At 37.1% G+C, this 14,361-nt stretch overlaps 1 protein-coding gene across 4 annotated transcripts in view; it reads left to right on the top strand.

Annotated features, from left to right (window-relative positions):
• Positions 1-14,303, top strand: part of MAP3K2 (mitogen-activated protein kinase kinase kinase 2) — a 49,570-nt gene extending 35,267 nt beyond the window's left edge. For all 4 annotated transcript variants that reach the window (XM_059852795.1, XM_059852794.1, XM_059852797.1 and 1 more), the window contains 6 exons: positions 160-366; positions 1,095-1,243; positions 3,040-3,171; positions 4,334-4,463; positions 5,559-5,736; positions 7,461-14,303. In XM_059852795.1, coding sequence (XP_059708778.1) covers positions 160-366; positions 1,095-1,243; positions 3,040-3,171; positions 4,334-4,463; positions 5,559-5,736; positions 7,461-7,686 — 1,022 coding nt within the window. In that variant the 3' untranslated portion in view covers positions 7,687-14,303. The remainder of the gene's footprint in view (positions 1-159; positions 367-1,094; positions 1,244-3,039; positions 3,172-4,333; positions 4,464-5,558; positions 5,737-7,460) is intronic.
• The last annotated feature ends 58 nt before the right edge of the window (positions 14,304-14,361 follow it).

The raw sequence follows: 14,361 nt of genomic DNA, 5'->3' as shown, positions 1-14,361 counted from the left end.
TGATTGTAGTCCAGTAAACTTCATGATGATTGTGTCCTATCCTCTGCTGCGGCAGATTTGAACGAGATGATGTAGAACTCATAAAGTATTTGCATGCACACGTTTCTTTGCAGTATCTTTTTGTACCGTAACTTTTGTGTTCTGTGTTTATCATTGAAGGTCGTAAAACTTTTCCAAGAGCCAGAAGGACTCAGGGCAACAACTTCCGATCACCGGTCAGTTTCAGTCCCACTGATCACTCACTGAGCACCAGCAGTGGGAGCAGCGTTTTCACGCCGGAGTACGAAGATAACCGAATGAGGAGGAGGGGCAGTGACATAGACAATCCTACCTTGTCAGTCATGGACATCAGCCCACCCAGCCGCTGTAAGTTCTGGCATTTGGTGAACCCCACTGTAAAACTCTTACTTTTCAAGTATATCATGTCAAAACCTAGCATGCCATACAAATGCATGCCATTAAATAATATGTTTTTATCTCTCTAATAGGTGAAGGTCAAGACTATGCTCATCAGTATTTTTATTGCTTACGTTACCAACCTCCATGTAGACTTTCAATTGGAATTTACATCCATGATAACAAAACATTGTAAAAGTGATTTCTTAGACTCTTTAGGACCTGAGAAAGATTTTGTAGGTTGCAGTTACTATTTATTTTTGCAGATCTTGGACATGTTTTCAGTTTAACTGTAAATTTTTAGTGGTACCGCTTCATACTTGTGGTAGAATTTCAGGAGCAAATATACTTTGTGATGACTTCAGTAGCTCATACCTTGTAATTATGCCTCTCTTTTTTAAAAAGAAAGCTGTTTGTTTAACATTCTTTTTCTGTTTTTCAAATTAGCTATTGCTAGTTATTTTATATATGTCTAGTTCTACCACAATTTATTTTGTGAATAATTTTAAGTAGCTCATGTTTTCCATCTTACAGGGAGTTTTATTGATCTTGGTAATTTAGATGGTGAGGTTTAGGATGCACAGTCTCTGTTGTTGAAAGAGTAGTCTTTTAAAAAATTATTTTCTGTGTATTCCAGTTTTTCTCCATCAGCTAAATAACAAGCTCATTTGAAAACCCAAACATACTTATATTTTCAGCACCACGAGCTCCAACTAACTGGAGACTTGGTAAACTGCTGGGTCAAGGTGCCTTTGGCAGAGTATATCTGTGTTACGATGCTGACACTGGACGAGAACTGGCTGTTAAACAAGTTCAGTTTGATCCTGATAGCCCGGAAACCAGCAAGGTAAGTGATGCCCAAGAGAGACCTTGGAAAAGGCTTCTGCTGAAGTGGTGTGTTCTAGACCAGACTCACATTCTTTTCCTTGAACAGGATGAACATGTTTTAAACCATGTTGTGTTAGGAAACCATGTCCTTGTTAGGAATTCTGTTTTGCTTGTACCATAGATAATTAGTCTGCTTACCTGATTTTAATATTACATCACATTTTTTGATTTTCAGACAGATCCTTATGCTGTGAAGATGCATAATTTGATTTGGTGCCGTCTCGGTCTCTAAAATCAAGCAATCTATTATGAAGTGTGCTCTGAAATAGATAATTAGTTATATTAACAGGAATTGGAAAAATTACATTTATGAGCAGAAAAAGCTTTGCTAATATAAGTGTTCCTGAAAACAAATTGCCAAACAGAAATTTGGCTATGAAGACAGTTTGAGATTCTTACCTATTTTTTCATCTTTTTTGGGGGATATTTCTATGGCGGGGGCTATTGTTTGTTTTGTTTCTTTTAAACATCAAGACTAGCTGCTGTTACAGGCTGTGTTTCTCCCTAAAGGGCACAAATTTCCTTGTTAGCTTATTCTCTCTCTAAAATTAAACTTGTCCATCCTTAAATACTGGATGCTGAAGGAGATAAATAATTTAAAAATAGTACAAATCCACTATTTCTTCTTTTCCCAAACCATACTTGCTGCTTTTTACTGGATGGGAAGATAATTATTCTTCCCCTACATTGTGACTGTGTTCTGCACTGTGGGGAGCAAGGCCAGGGAAACAATGGGTGTAAGCGTGATTGCAGAATTGAGTGGCTGCCAGTTATAGTTGCTGCTATTAGTGGTATAGGATAAAAGAAAAAGTCAAGAATCATTTGTGCTGTAGATTCCTGGTGTAGTTGTTGTTGCTGCTGCTTTAAAATGTGTAACAGAACAACTCATTATGTTTTGGAAATGTTAAAATATGGTAGTATCTCTCCCGAAGAAGTTTTGTGAGCTCACTTATGATATCATTTTGTAGTACTATGGGCCTCTGTGTGTAAAAAAATCTATTTTCTTTCTGAACTCAGAAGAGTGAGGGTATCCATAACAGGCTATGACAGATAAAAATTCAGATTTTGATGAAAAACTTCTAGGTGAAATTTGGAATCTAGTCAAGTTTGAATTTGTGGGTTAGTATTTTTCCAGCATCTAATTGCACAGTCCATTTCAAAATATTTTACTTCCTGTTTGCAAAATTTATAGTATTTTTTATGGCTTCAGACAAAGCACCAGCTGTTAGTGTTCTACTTTGTTGCATTTCATTATTACAATATCAAGTGCTACACAAAGGCATTTTTCAAGTATAGTCTATCATCCTGGAGGAGTTAAGAGTTAATGCTAGTTATTCCACCACAAAGATTAAAATGTGGGGTGGTTTTCTGTGTTTTGTTAGTTGTTTTTTTACCCAGCTGGAGGCTTATGACATGTTGCATAATGATCACTGACATATCAACATATTGATATCTGTTGTGCTCTGAAACAAACATAACTTCAAGAAAAGAGAAACAATGAAAAAACAGCAAAATCATCCCAAAGATAATGTATAGAAAAGACATAGTTTTGGTTGTTTTTAATTACCTCAATTTAACATTGATATTTTCTTGTTATAAAATGCAAAAACCTTCCATGAGCTGTAGGAATATTTGGTTACTTAGTTTGCAGAACACTTTAATATGTACACACTGCTCTGCTTGAAAAAATTCAAATCTAAAATCTTAGTTTTACTACATCAAGCATGGTAAATTTGTCCTATTTTGTCCTTTCAGGAAGTAAATGCACTTGAGTGTGAGATTCAGTTGCTGAAAAATCTGCTGCATGAAAGAATTGTTCAGTATTATGGCTTCTTGAGAGATCCACCTGAAAGGACACTCTCAATATTCATGGAGTACATGCCTGGGGTAAGCAAGAGAGCTCATCCACTTCAGCCATCCATAATGTGCAGCGTGATGAGCACCCAAGCATTCAGCTTTGCATAAGTGCACATAGATATTTCAAACTGTCCAAATTAAAACCACCAAAGATGGGTACTGACAAGTGCTTGCAACCTCCTTTCTTCTCCATTGCTTACTTGGATTCTTAGAATTACAGTGGTGCGTACAAAAGCTCTTTGTGTTTGGTTTTGGTATAAGTGGTGTCTGGCAATGTCTTCGAAAAGACAATATTATCATTAGTAAACTCTTAAATCTCCCTGAATTTTATTGTTTTGTTTTGCCACGCTTCAAATATTTCTGGAAAGCAAAAAGTAGCTGAGATGGGGTGAGAATAAATGCATACAGAAAATAATCTTGGTGCTTGCTTCTTGTGTGGCACCTAGTACACGCTGAACTGCAGTTCCTCTTCTTTGTTAGGAAATATTATAAAGTCACAAAACTGTAGATTTTCATTTTCTCACCAAGTGGGGTCAGCAGAGCTAAGCAAAATGTGCTCTTATAAAAACAGAGGCTCTGTATAAAAACAGAGGCTCTGTATTTCTGAATAGTTACAGCAGTCTACTTACTATGAGACTCCAGAGGGGAAAAGCAGTGTCTGGGCATTGGTTTCTTAGTGGTGGTGGGGTTTTTTTGCTTCTTCATTTTTTTGAGTTCTGGGTTTTGTTTTGTGGGATGTCTTGAATTCTTCTGACATTTGGAGAAGTGACAGAAGTAAGCTTAGCCGTTTGTAACTCCATGTGGCAAAGACAGGTTATACAAAAATTGTTGCAAAAATATTTTTGAAGAAGTTTTGATTTAATCCTATTTTAAGCTAAGATTTGCTTACCTATTATTTTTTTACCACCCTATAGGACATGGTGGTTTTTTCTTGACAATGTTTTTTTCTGAGTATAAGCTAACCCAAAGGACATGTGTTATGTTCATCCTGAGTGTCACCATTTACCCATCAAAAAGTTTAAGGGTGCTGTTCTATTTCTGTACATTGGACTGCAACTATTCAGCTGCTTACAAGTATTTAAGGTTAAATCAAGAAGAATTGTAATTTTAAATGTCTATGTTTCAGGCATAAATTTAATTGAATTTCAGTTGAATTCTAGAAGTGTTAGTGCTTTATCCATCTGTGCTATAGGGTTCCATCAAAGACCAGTTGAAATCATATGGAGCTCTCACAGAGAACGTGACTCGTAAATACACACGGCAGATTCTGGAAGGAGTTCACTATTTGCACAGTAATATGATTGTCCATCGAGATATTAAAGGTAAGGAGAGTCCTGTGCACAGTTCAGTGCTCTTTATTACTGATCCTTTTCCAATCTTATGTGAAGCACTAAAATGCAATTTAGTTTGAAATACCAAAATACTGACTTAAAATCAGTGTGATTGCTTTCCATCTTTTAGTCTTGTCACTGTTGTAACCTGGGGAGGGAAAAATAAGCAACTTTGGGATGTTCTAGCACAATTCTGTCCATGTTTCTTTAGTCTTCACCTGTAAAACAAGCAGGATAAATTCCTTTGATTTTATTTTACTAGTAATAGCTTTAAATATATTGGAGGATGTTGTCATTAGAAATAGACTGTGCAGAGGAAAGCATCATGACTTGAAAGTTTAAATTTACAGAGTTTTGTTTCATCAACTATGTAGAAATTACCCAGCACTTCACTGGTACAAGAAGTGACTGGCAGAGGTGACCTGCCTGATCAGGCTTCTTCCATTTTACTGCTAGGAAGCCTGGTGTAACATCTGCTTTTTGCAGACAGGTGCAGGTGACTTGCAAAGTGTTGCATAAGCAAGGTGTGAATATGTAGGAAGATGGTGATGTGCAGAGTAGGTGTGTTGAACACAATGCTGTTGTATTCCCTGATATTTTTACCATTTTTCTGTTGTTTTGTATCAACAATATTTTGTTCCAAAGCAGGTTGAGATATCACAGTCAATTTGTACATCTTGTGCAGATAATGGTTTTGAATAAAACTGTAACACAGTTTGAGGTTTTGCTTTACAATAGTATGGAGACATTTTCAGTTGTGTGGAAATTCCTTTCCCATTTCTTTTAATTTCCCATGTATAGCACATTCCTTATTTTGTCAGGAGGGCTTTACAAAGGGACTGCCCCTTTCTGGAAAAGGCCTAGGATGCAAACCAGTGTGAGCAATTCATTATTTTCTGAACTCCAGAAGAGACTAGTACACATGAGCAGAGAAAGTAAATTCTCTGGCTTGAAATCTTAGGTTGATGTTGAATTGTACCACTTTTTGTACAAACTTTTGTACAAATTGTATCCAAATTTTTACTGTTTCCCACACCAAAACCTTGAGTCTTTTATGAAGGTAATGCTGTGTTCCCTTCCCTCCAGGAGCAAATATTCTGCGGGATTCAGCAGGCAATGTGAAGCTTGGTGACTTTGGTGCCAGCAAACGGCTGCAGACCATCTGTCTGTCTGGTACAGGAATGAAGTCTGTCACAGGAACTCCCTACTGGATGAGTCCCGAAGTTATTAGTGGGGAAGGGTATGGCAGAAAAGCAGACATCTGGTATGTTAAACCCCTTCTCCACTGAAAAGTGTCATTTCATTTTCAATAGAGAGTAGGTGTTTGTTATCTGAAGCTGCAGCGTTTCATCTTGGGATTTAAGCTGAAGAAGGTGGCAAATGTGAATACAGAGAGTCATATTTGGAGAGTCTTAACACTGAAATTTAATTTTTCACATGGCAATTTCTCAGCCCATCAGTTTAGAGATCATAAGACAATCCTTTCAACTGACCTTGAAGTTAGGATTACCAAACTGTTTGTTAGTTCGAGAGCGGTACTGACTGAATGCCATAGGTGAAGCTTTGAAACATCACTTCAGTCAATGTGTTGTAATGAAACTTCAACACTGAAATACCTTTGCAAGGCAGAAAATAAAATGCTACTTCTCTATAAGTTGAACACTTAAGAGTGAATTTGCCAGATTTAAAAGGGAGTATCAAAAAATAATTTGGTTTAAGTTGTTATTAAATACGTAAGAACTAAGAGGGAACGGTAATTTGCAAAATGAAAGTTAGTGAAACATTGTATATGCCACAGTCTAACATGGCTCCAGTCCAATTGACAGATGACTTTGGCAGTGAGACCCCTTGCACTGCATCTGATCTGTGAATACACAGTAGTGGGCAGGCAGCAGCAGACAGGCTGGAGTAGTAACACTGTGTGCTTAAAAAGGTACTACATTGTATCCAAGCAATGGCAATACTTTTAACCTCAGGGAAATTAATTTAGGCTACTTCAGATTATTCAGTGATTACTCTGATATACATGAAAAATAGGTCAACTTTATAATATCTAGCAGCTCACTTATTCAAATTTGAAGTATTGGTACCAAGGTGATTGTGTGTTTTTTGGTGAAAACTTAAGAAAAAATACCAAAGTTAAACAGCTGTCAGTAAATCCTTATTGTGAGATGCAATGTACCTCTGTTTAAGTGCAAAACTTCTTGCAAGCATCTTGAAAAACATTCAGACTTTCTAAGAATTGGAAGACTATTCCAGCCGATCCCTTTTGCAGTATCGTTCACTTGTTATTGGAAGATGCTGATCTTTAAGGACTTCTGGAACAAAGTTTCTCTAGCCATATGCATGCCCTTCTGCCTTCCTAAATGCTTTAAACATTGTTCATCAATAAAGATTGTTTAGGAACTTAAAATTTTGTTTGTCAATCTAAGTATATTTTTAGTATCCTTAACTAAAAGAGAAGATACTTTGAAGTAGGGCTTTTGTTCTTCAGCTACCATATTATGTTTGCACATGATTCACTGGTGATAACTTGTGCATTTCTAATGAGCTGGCACCACACATTGCATGCATGGAGCTTGCAGAGCTTTCCCGATGCTTTGCATTTCTGTTCAGCCTCAAGGAGCAGGAAAGCTTCCAAGTGCAATGCTGAGTGCATGGCCTGCTGAACACTGGGTGCTGGCAGTGCCCTACCACAGTTAGTATTCCCTGGATAAATATGTAATTATCCCTTCACTGATGTAGTAGCTTTCAGCCCAGGGAAGTAATGAAGTGGAGACATAGGTAGTGATTTGTGTAACTCTGAGGTAAAGGTATAGCAGTACATGCTGTTTTTTTTCCAATGCCTGTTTCATGCTGAAGTTACTCTGTAGTGTTATGTGGACTCTGCTTATTTGTGATATTTTAGTCCTTCTCTGCTATTTCTTGTTTTCCTGGAAGGGCATGACTCTGTTGTAACCTGCTGTTTCACTTCTGCCTCTGTTTCAGGAGTGTAGGTTGCACCGTGGTAGAAATGCTCACTGAGAAGCCCCCATGGGCAGAGTTTGAAGCCATGGCTGCCATCTTTAAAATTGCCACTCAGCCAACCAACCCCCAGCTCCCTCCTCACGTCTCCGACCACGCTCGGGATTTCTTGAAACGGATTTTTATCGAGGCCAAGCTGCGACCGTTTGCAGATGAACTGCTAAGACACACGTTTGCACACTATCACTAACACCTGCCTCAACTCAGCTTGCATCTACTGCATTTATTTTCTATTTGACTGCACTTTTATTTTTTATTTTTTACAAAGAAAAAGGAGAAAAAAGACAAGAGAGAGAATATTCTCTTGAATCTTTGTTTCACTTAGATTGTAAACAATCTAAAATTTGTATCTAAAATGAGAATCTTCTCTCCCTTGCTCCCACCAGGACTAGAACTTTTTGTTTCTATAATGTACTGATGTGGTTGATGTAGATAAAGCACTTTAGTACATATTTGTTCCTTATTTAAAGAGGAAAAAAAATTACAAATGCTTGGACAGTCAGGAACTGTGTGACTTTTTCTGACACCGCTGACTGACTCAGGGTGCAGGGAAAAATAGACATGCAGCTAAAGGACAAGAAGGTTACTTCTATGTGATTTTTATCTATATTGTAGGTACTTGCAGCAGAGAGTTCTAGGTTCTTACTATATTTTAGCATTTAATCAGTTTCTGGAATGTACAGTTTAAGCAGGAACATGCGGTTCTGAGAGTTAATTGAGGAAGCTGGAAGAACTTGGAACTCTTTGTGCAGCAGCATGTCTAGCTGGTACTTCTATGTGACCAAAAGAAAATAACAAAAACGAGCTCAAAACTGATGTACTGGTTAGAAGTTTTGGTGTAGAATTATTGTATTATCTTAATATGAAAATAATTACAGGTAAACAGATTATGGGCCCAGACTCCTAGAAACTACTGTACTGCAAAGGGGAAATTTTCCATGCTAGACAAGGGTCAGCTATTGGATGTAAATAGTTAGGAGAATGCCTCCTGCACTATCTGCCAAAGAGAACCTCTGTTGCATAAGCTTTGAGGGAAACAGTTATCTTAGCTGATAAAAAATACTGGTGTTGAGGGTCAATTCTCCTCCACAGTCCCATGAATGGCTGCAGGGGAAAGGGAATGGCTAATCCTTGTGCAGTATATGAGTTATTGGATTCAGAATGAGCTATAAGAAATGTTTGCAAAGCTCATGAGAGGCGCTAGGATGGAATGTATGTCAACATCAAGTGCCTGAATAATATAAAATTCTTCCCATTCTGCACTAAAAAATTGGTTTAGTAATGCAGGTCAGTCATCTAGGATGCGTTGAAAATTCCTGAAATAAAGTCAAACATCTCTTAACATGAGGAAAGAGTCACTGACAAAGCTAAGGCTCCAGTTATATTTTTAATAAGGTTGCACTGATTAATCCTATGAAGAAGGAGGCACAGCACAGAAAATTGTACAAAGAATAGGCCAAAAGTGCAGAGAGAGCCAGCAATTAAATAACATAAGTGTAAATATTCCAGCCTGATAATCCAGATTGGTGTTTGTCAGATTTCCAGCTGTCATAAAATGTGAGTTTATTACTTTTTCTATTTCTGAAAGAGCATAATAAAAGAATTAAAAATCTGAGATACTGCTTCTCAGCTGAGAAGCCCAGGTACTGATCAGGTGTAGTGAGTAACTGTCTTTTCACAACAGAAAAATCAGACTCTCATATTTTTGTAGAAAAACAGAACATAGATAATTTAAAGGGGCATTTGGAAATAAACTATTGGACAACAGAACTGAAATTATGTTTACTGTTTTGGATGTTTCATTGCTTGCTTTTGTTGTTTTTTAAAGGCAGAGCAGGCTGGTACTGTTACCCTTGTCCAGTCTGACAAGGCTCTACCTGTTCTGCATCTTTAGAGGACTATCAGGTTTACAAAATGCATGCAGACAGAAGAATAAGCTTACCCATTCCCACAGTCACTCACATATGAGATTTCTGAATTTATTCTGCTGAATTCCATGTGTTTTACCTGAGCATAAGCAGGAGTATGGATCTATCCTAATCACTTTACCTGTAGTGGAGTTAGAATGACTTTTGTGGCCATCTCTCCAGAGACCGAGAGTGGTGATTTCTTCAGCTTATGTGAGTATTTTACACAACTTAAAATTTTCTTGGTCAGGGTAGACAACTGTGCAAGGTTTCCTGAGCACAGGAGTAACTAGTCAGACCAGGAAAAGTGTAAAAGGCTGAAAGGAAAGGCAGCTTGTACTGACTTTTTTTTTTTTGTTTCTCTGTCACTAGATAAAAGCTATTAAGCAGTCTTTAAGAAGAATTGATATGTACTCTGCTGTAAGGGACCTTTGCTGTATAAGCAAATTTTAGTGACAGTAGGAATGGGAAGTTTAATGTAGAACCTAATAGTTTATGTAGGTAATTTTCAAGATCATGTAATTGAAATTATTGATTTCAGACAAAGAAGGTACCAAAACCAAGGTGAAAATGTATATAAAAATCAGTAGTGGTCAGTGATTCCTGAAAAGGTAAGGAAATTTTATATTACCAAAAAAGGACATTAAAGGGAAAATGTAACCAGGTTTATCTGTAGCATTCATTACATTTAAATATACTATTCTAGAGAGAAACTGCACTCTCTGAAGCTTGAAAATTTTCAGAATCTAGTTTTCTTATAATGTGACCTTTCTGTGAGACAGTGCTGGATCATGTATATTGCAATATCACTTCCTTGTTGTGATTTTTAATTACTGAACAATCAAGTTTGCTGCTTTTGTGCCTTTTCTAAAAAAAAAAAAAAAAATGGCATGCAGTCATGACAACGGTCAGGATTTTGGAGCCAGGAAAAAAGCAACTTTCAGAATGCATTTTCCATCATGTCTTTAGCATGTCAGAAAGTTGCCAATGTGCTTCTTAAACGAAGTTGACATTTTCCAGTTTGAGTGATTCTAGTAAAATTTTACAAATTTAACCAAGGTTAGGCTTGAGCTAGCTTTTTTCACCCTAAGGATAATTTCTTTATTGACTTAAATAACTTACAGTAAATTAGATGGTTATTAACACAAATATTTTGAGCTAGAAATAATTATGAAGCTAAATCAGACTTTTACCAAGAGGCTGGCTATTACTAACCCCCAGTGGGGTAATATAGTAAAACAAGCTGTATGCAGGGTTTGTTAAACACTTACAGGGACTCCTGGGGTGATGATGAATGACCCCTCATTCTACAATTTGTGAGGTTGCATGGAATTTCAAGCTTTATACTCCATTGGAGGAGAATTGCAGAGCCAAGATCCCTACTCCCAACTTCTTGTATCCCACTTAAAAAGCCACCAGCATTTTAGAATCATGAATTGGTCTTAATTATTGAATCCAATTATAAAAAAAGAAATGCCAGTGAAAGCAATACTGCTGCAGTGTTGGTTTTCTTTTCTGTAAATGCCATGATGAAGCTGTACTCTCAAAAAATAGGGGTTGAAATTCTTGGTGAGTATGTGTATTTTCAACAGTCTTACTTATCTAATGATTTTTAGTATTCTGACTGTTGCACATATTAATTGACAAAAGCTACTTCTGTGGTATGGTTCTAATGGTGTAACTTACAGCCCTGTTAGAGCATGACTCAAGGTTTCAGTTGTGTTGTGTTAGAGAAAGTTGCTTATTTTTTATTTGGGTGATAGAAATATCCATAGAAGCATTCATAAAGGTATGGATCTAGTAATTGCATAGTTAAATCTACAGTCTTCTTTTCTTGACAGTTTAAATATAGTATTAAAAATTCTAACTTGATTTCCAATTAGATTTGTAGCTAAATAGTCCTTTCAGTAAAATAAGAGGTTTGAGGTTTTTTTAGCTAGTGCCTTTTTCTCTGTATGCCTTAATTTTGTTCATGTTAGAACACCATATTGAAATATGTCATACAATTCCATGTCACTAAAGCAGTCTTAGAGAAGGTTTTTTCAAAGTGCCCAAAGCAGAGCTTCTCTAACTGCATTGAAAAGTGTGCTGGAGTTATAATCTGCAGCAGAGATTTAAATTCAGAACTTGAAAGTGATTTTTGGCTTCCTGTGCTAATACACGTTTGTATTTGCATTCTGGATATTGTACACCAACGTACATGCCAGAAAGAGGATTTGTCTGCATGTCCTGAAGTAACTGGATTGTCATGATTTGGCTTCCTGGCTCTGGGTACCAGACTCTGCAGCAGAGTTCTTACTCGGCTTGAAAGCAAAGTTGGTACATTTGTAAGTGTGGTACTGTATTAAAAGCTGTTTACTTTCAGTGCACAGGAATTTGATCTGTCCAAGCAAACCAACAGATTTCTTTCCTGTGCTTTTTGGATAATCTTAATCCTGCTGTTGTCTTGACTGAAAGCCTCGTAGCACCCATAGGTACAGTGCAGTACAGCAAGCCATTCTTTTGGACAGCATAGAGCAATGTCTAACTGCAGCTTCAGAGACTTGAGCAAATTGGTCAGATCTACACTTATTTATAACCAATTTCTTACTTTTTAAATCTTGAAAGACTGTGTCACGCATATAGAGAAGTATAATGTGTGTGCTTGAATGTAAGTCCCTATGGTGTTTCTGGAAAAGCGAAAGTATTGCCAGTGTCATTTCTTCTTGCTGGTAACTTGCTGTCTTATGGCAATGACAAGTCTGCAGTGTAGAATCATGTACAATTACCAAAGCTTTTCTATCCCGTATACATACAGCCAAAAGTGATGTTTCATGTCTCTTATAAATAGTGTGCATCCACCAGTAAGCTGTTGCTGACTGAGTAAAGCAGGTACTAGTAAAAAGTGGTAGACACTGCCCATATTTCAGACACGTGGGTGTTTATAGTTGCTGTTCGATATGCAAAACTCATGCTTGTATTAAAACCGAGTCTTCTTTTTAAAAGCTCTTTCTAATTTAATCTTACTGTTGTCATTCTAAAATTACTGCATAAGCTTGGTGACTAAAACCTGGTGACTTCTGTAGCTGGGTTTAAGCCTTGGGATATTTCAGGAACACCATGAAGATAAAATTGTGACCTCATCTGTTTTGTGCACCATAGTGAGAATGTTCCCAAGCTCTGGGAAGTTGCCAATCCACTTTATGTGACAGCCAGATGTCACCCACAGGTTCTTGGGTGTGGGTGCTGCCTTCAGGAGTAGCCACTAATGTGCACTGAGGGGTCAGACAGGTTTGCTATCAAGCCAGGGTTTCTGAATCAAAATCTGTGATCAGAAGCAAAGGAGCTCCTTTCTCATTTGATATCCCCCATTTGGCCCACACCATTTATTTTTCTTTCTGGCTGTCAAAGATTAAGTCCTGCATAGGTGGTGGCCCCTGATAGCTCCTGAGTAAGGTGTGTGTCCAGCTTTAGACCAGGGAGCCCGTCACTTGAACCCAGGATGCTGCAGCTCCCTGCAGTTTGCTGGTGCAATCCTTGGGTTTCCTCTAGCAATATATTTGTGTGGGGAGTGGAGAGGTAGATGGGGTGGAGGAAATTATATTTCTCTTGTTTCAGAGCAGTCACACCTTGGCTAGGGCTTAGTTTTCAGAAACTTATTTTAAAGGGAGAGGGCCTGGATTAAACGGTATAAAAATTGTATCTCATGGTTCAGCCCTTACGTTGAGTCCACAGGTATGGATTGGAGGTCAGGGTCTTATGTTGAGAAATAAGGAAAAGGATACTCCAGCTCATGAGTGGATAGTCATAGGAAATACATCAGAGCTTTTTTGTGCTTTTTACCCGAAAACTAGGTGATCCTTTTTCCCCAGAGGTTTATATAATGTGGATATAAAAGCAAGGATTGCATTTTCTTTTCTGAACAGCCATTAGATTGTCAGTTCCCTAGTGTTTGTTTCTTGTTAATACCAGTAAAAGAAGGTGGTGTCACCCTAAAATTGGAATGGTTTATTAAAGCATAGTGTCTGTCATCTCAGACCTCACAGGAGTTGTATAATGGAGTATCACTGTAAATATGTGGAGGAGACTTAGATTAATTGGAACGTAGGCTTTTAGTTTTCATGAAGCTATGAATAAAACTTTGTAAATTTACTCTTGATCTAATGTACATTTTTATGTAGCCATTAAATTCTCTATTTAATCTATCAGTTTCTCACTGTAAATGTTTTTACTCTCAGTTGAATGCTGGGCACAGTTTGTAATGTATGTACACAAAGGTGTTTTTTTCTATCAACGTTGACTTTTTTGCACATTTTTGGAAATATTTAATTTGTACACTGATTTAATACTCTGACCAATTGTCGATGGGTGTATGAGAATCATGTGTGTGTGCAATGTACTACTGTCTGGATGTATGGGGTTTTTTATTACTTTTGAGATGTTGCTGCCAGTAACTGCACTGCTGTTGCTGCTTTACATGGAATATCTTGTGTATAAAAAAAAAGATAAAAACAATTTAAAAATTAGATTATGGTTATCACGGTTGAGGAACTCAGGAGTTGGGCATTGCTTGCTAGTTCCGTTGTCTAACAACCTCCCAAACTTAAAGACAACCAACCAACCCCGCCTTGTAATTCTGTGTATGCATTGAATGTGTGTGTGTATATATCCCAGTAATCTTATTCCACAATTTCATTTCTACATTTTTATGAACTTGTTTTTTAAGGGTACTATGTTTAGTTAGAATAATTAAATATATAAAAGCTTTGAGAGATGATTTACTAGATAAATATATTTTCAGCTGGCTGATGTTCAAAATATTTTTTTAATTTTTGTTTTTAACCATTCGAAATGTATTTGTATTTCCAAAATCAGACACGAATTGTACTTAGAAATATATTAAAACACTCTGTAGGGGCAACAGTGTGATTTCTCTTTTAAGTATTCTGTATTTTAGAACACTGCGCAGTGTCACTGTT

The sequence above is a fragment of the Haemorhous mexicanus genome, chromosome 8 (assembly GCF_027477595.1).
Source record: "Haemorhous mexicanus isolate bHaeMex1 chromosome 8, bHaeMex1.pri, whole genome shotgun sequence".
NCBI lineage: Eukaryota > Metazoa > Chordata > Aves > Passeriformes > Fringillidae > Haemorhous > Haemorhous mexicanus.
The sequence above is the reverse complement of the archived record's forward strand: the minus strand, read 5'-3'. Positions and strand labels throughout refer to the sequence as shown.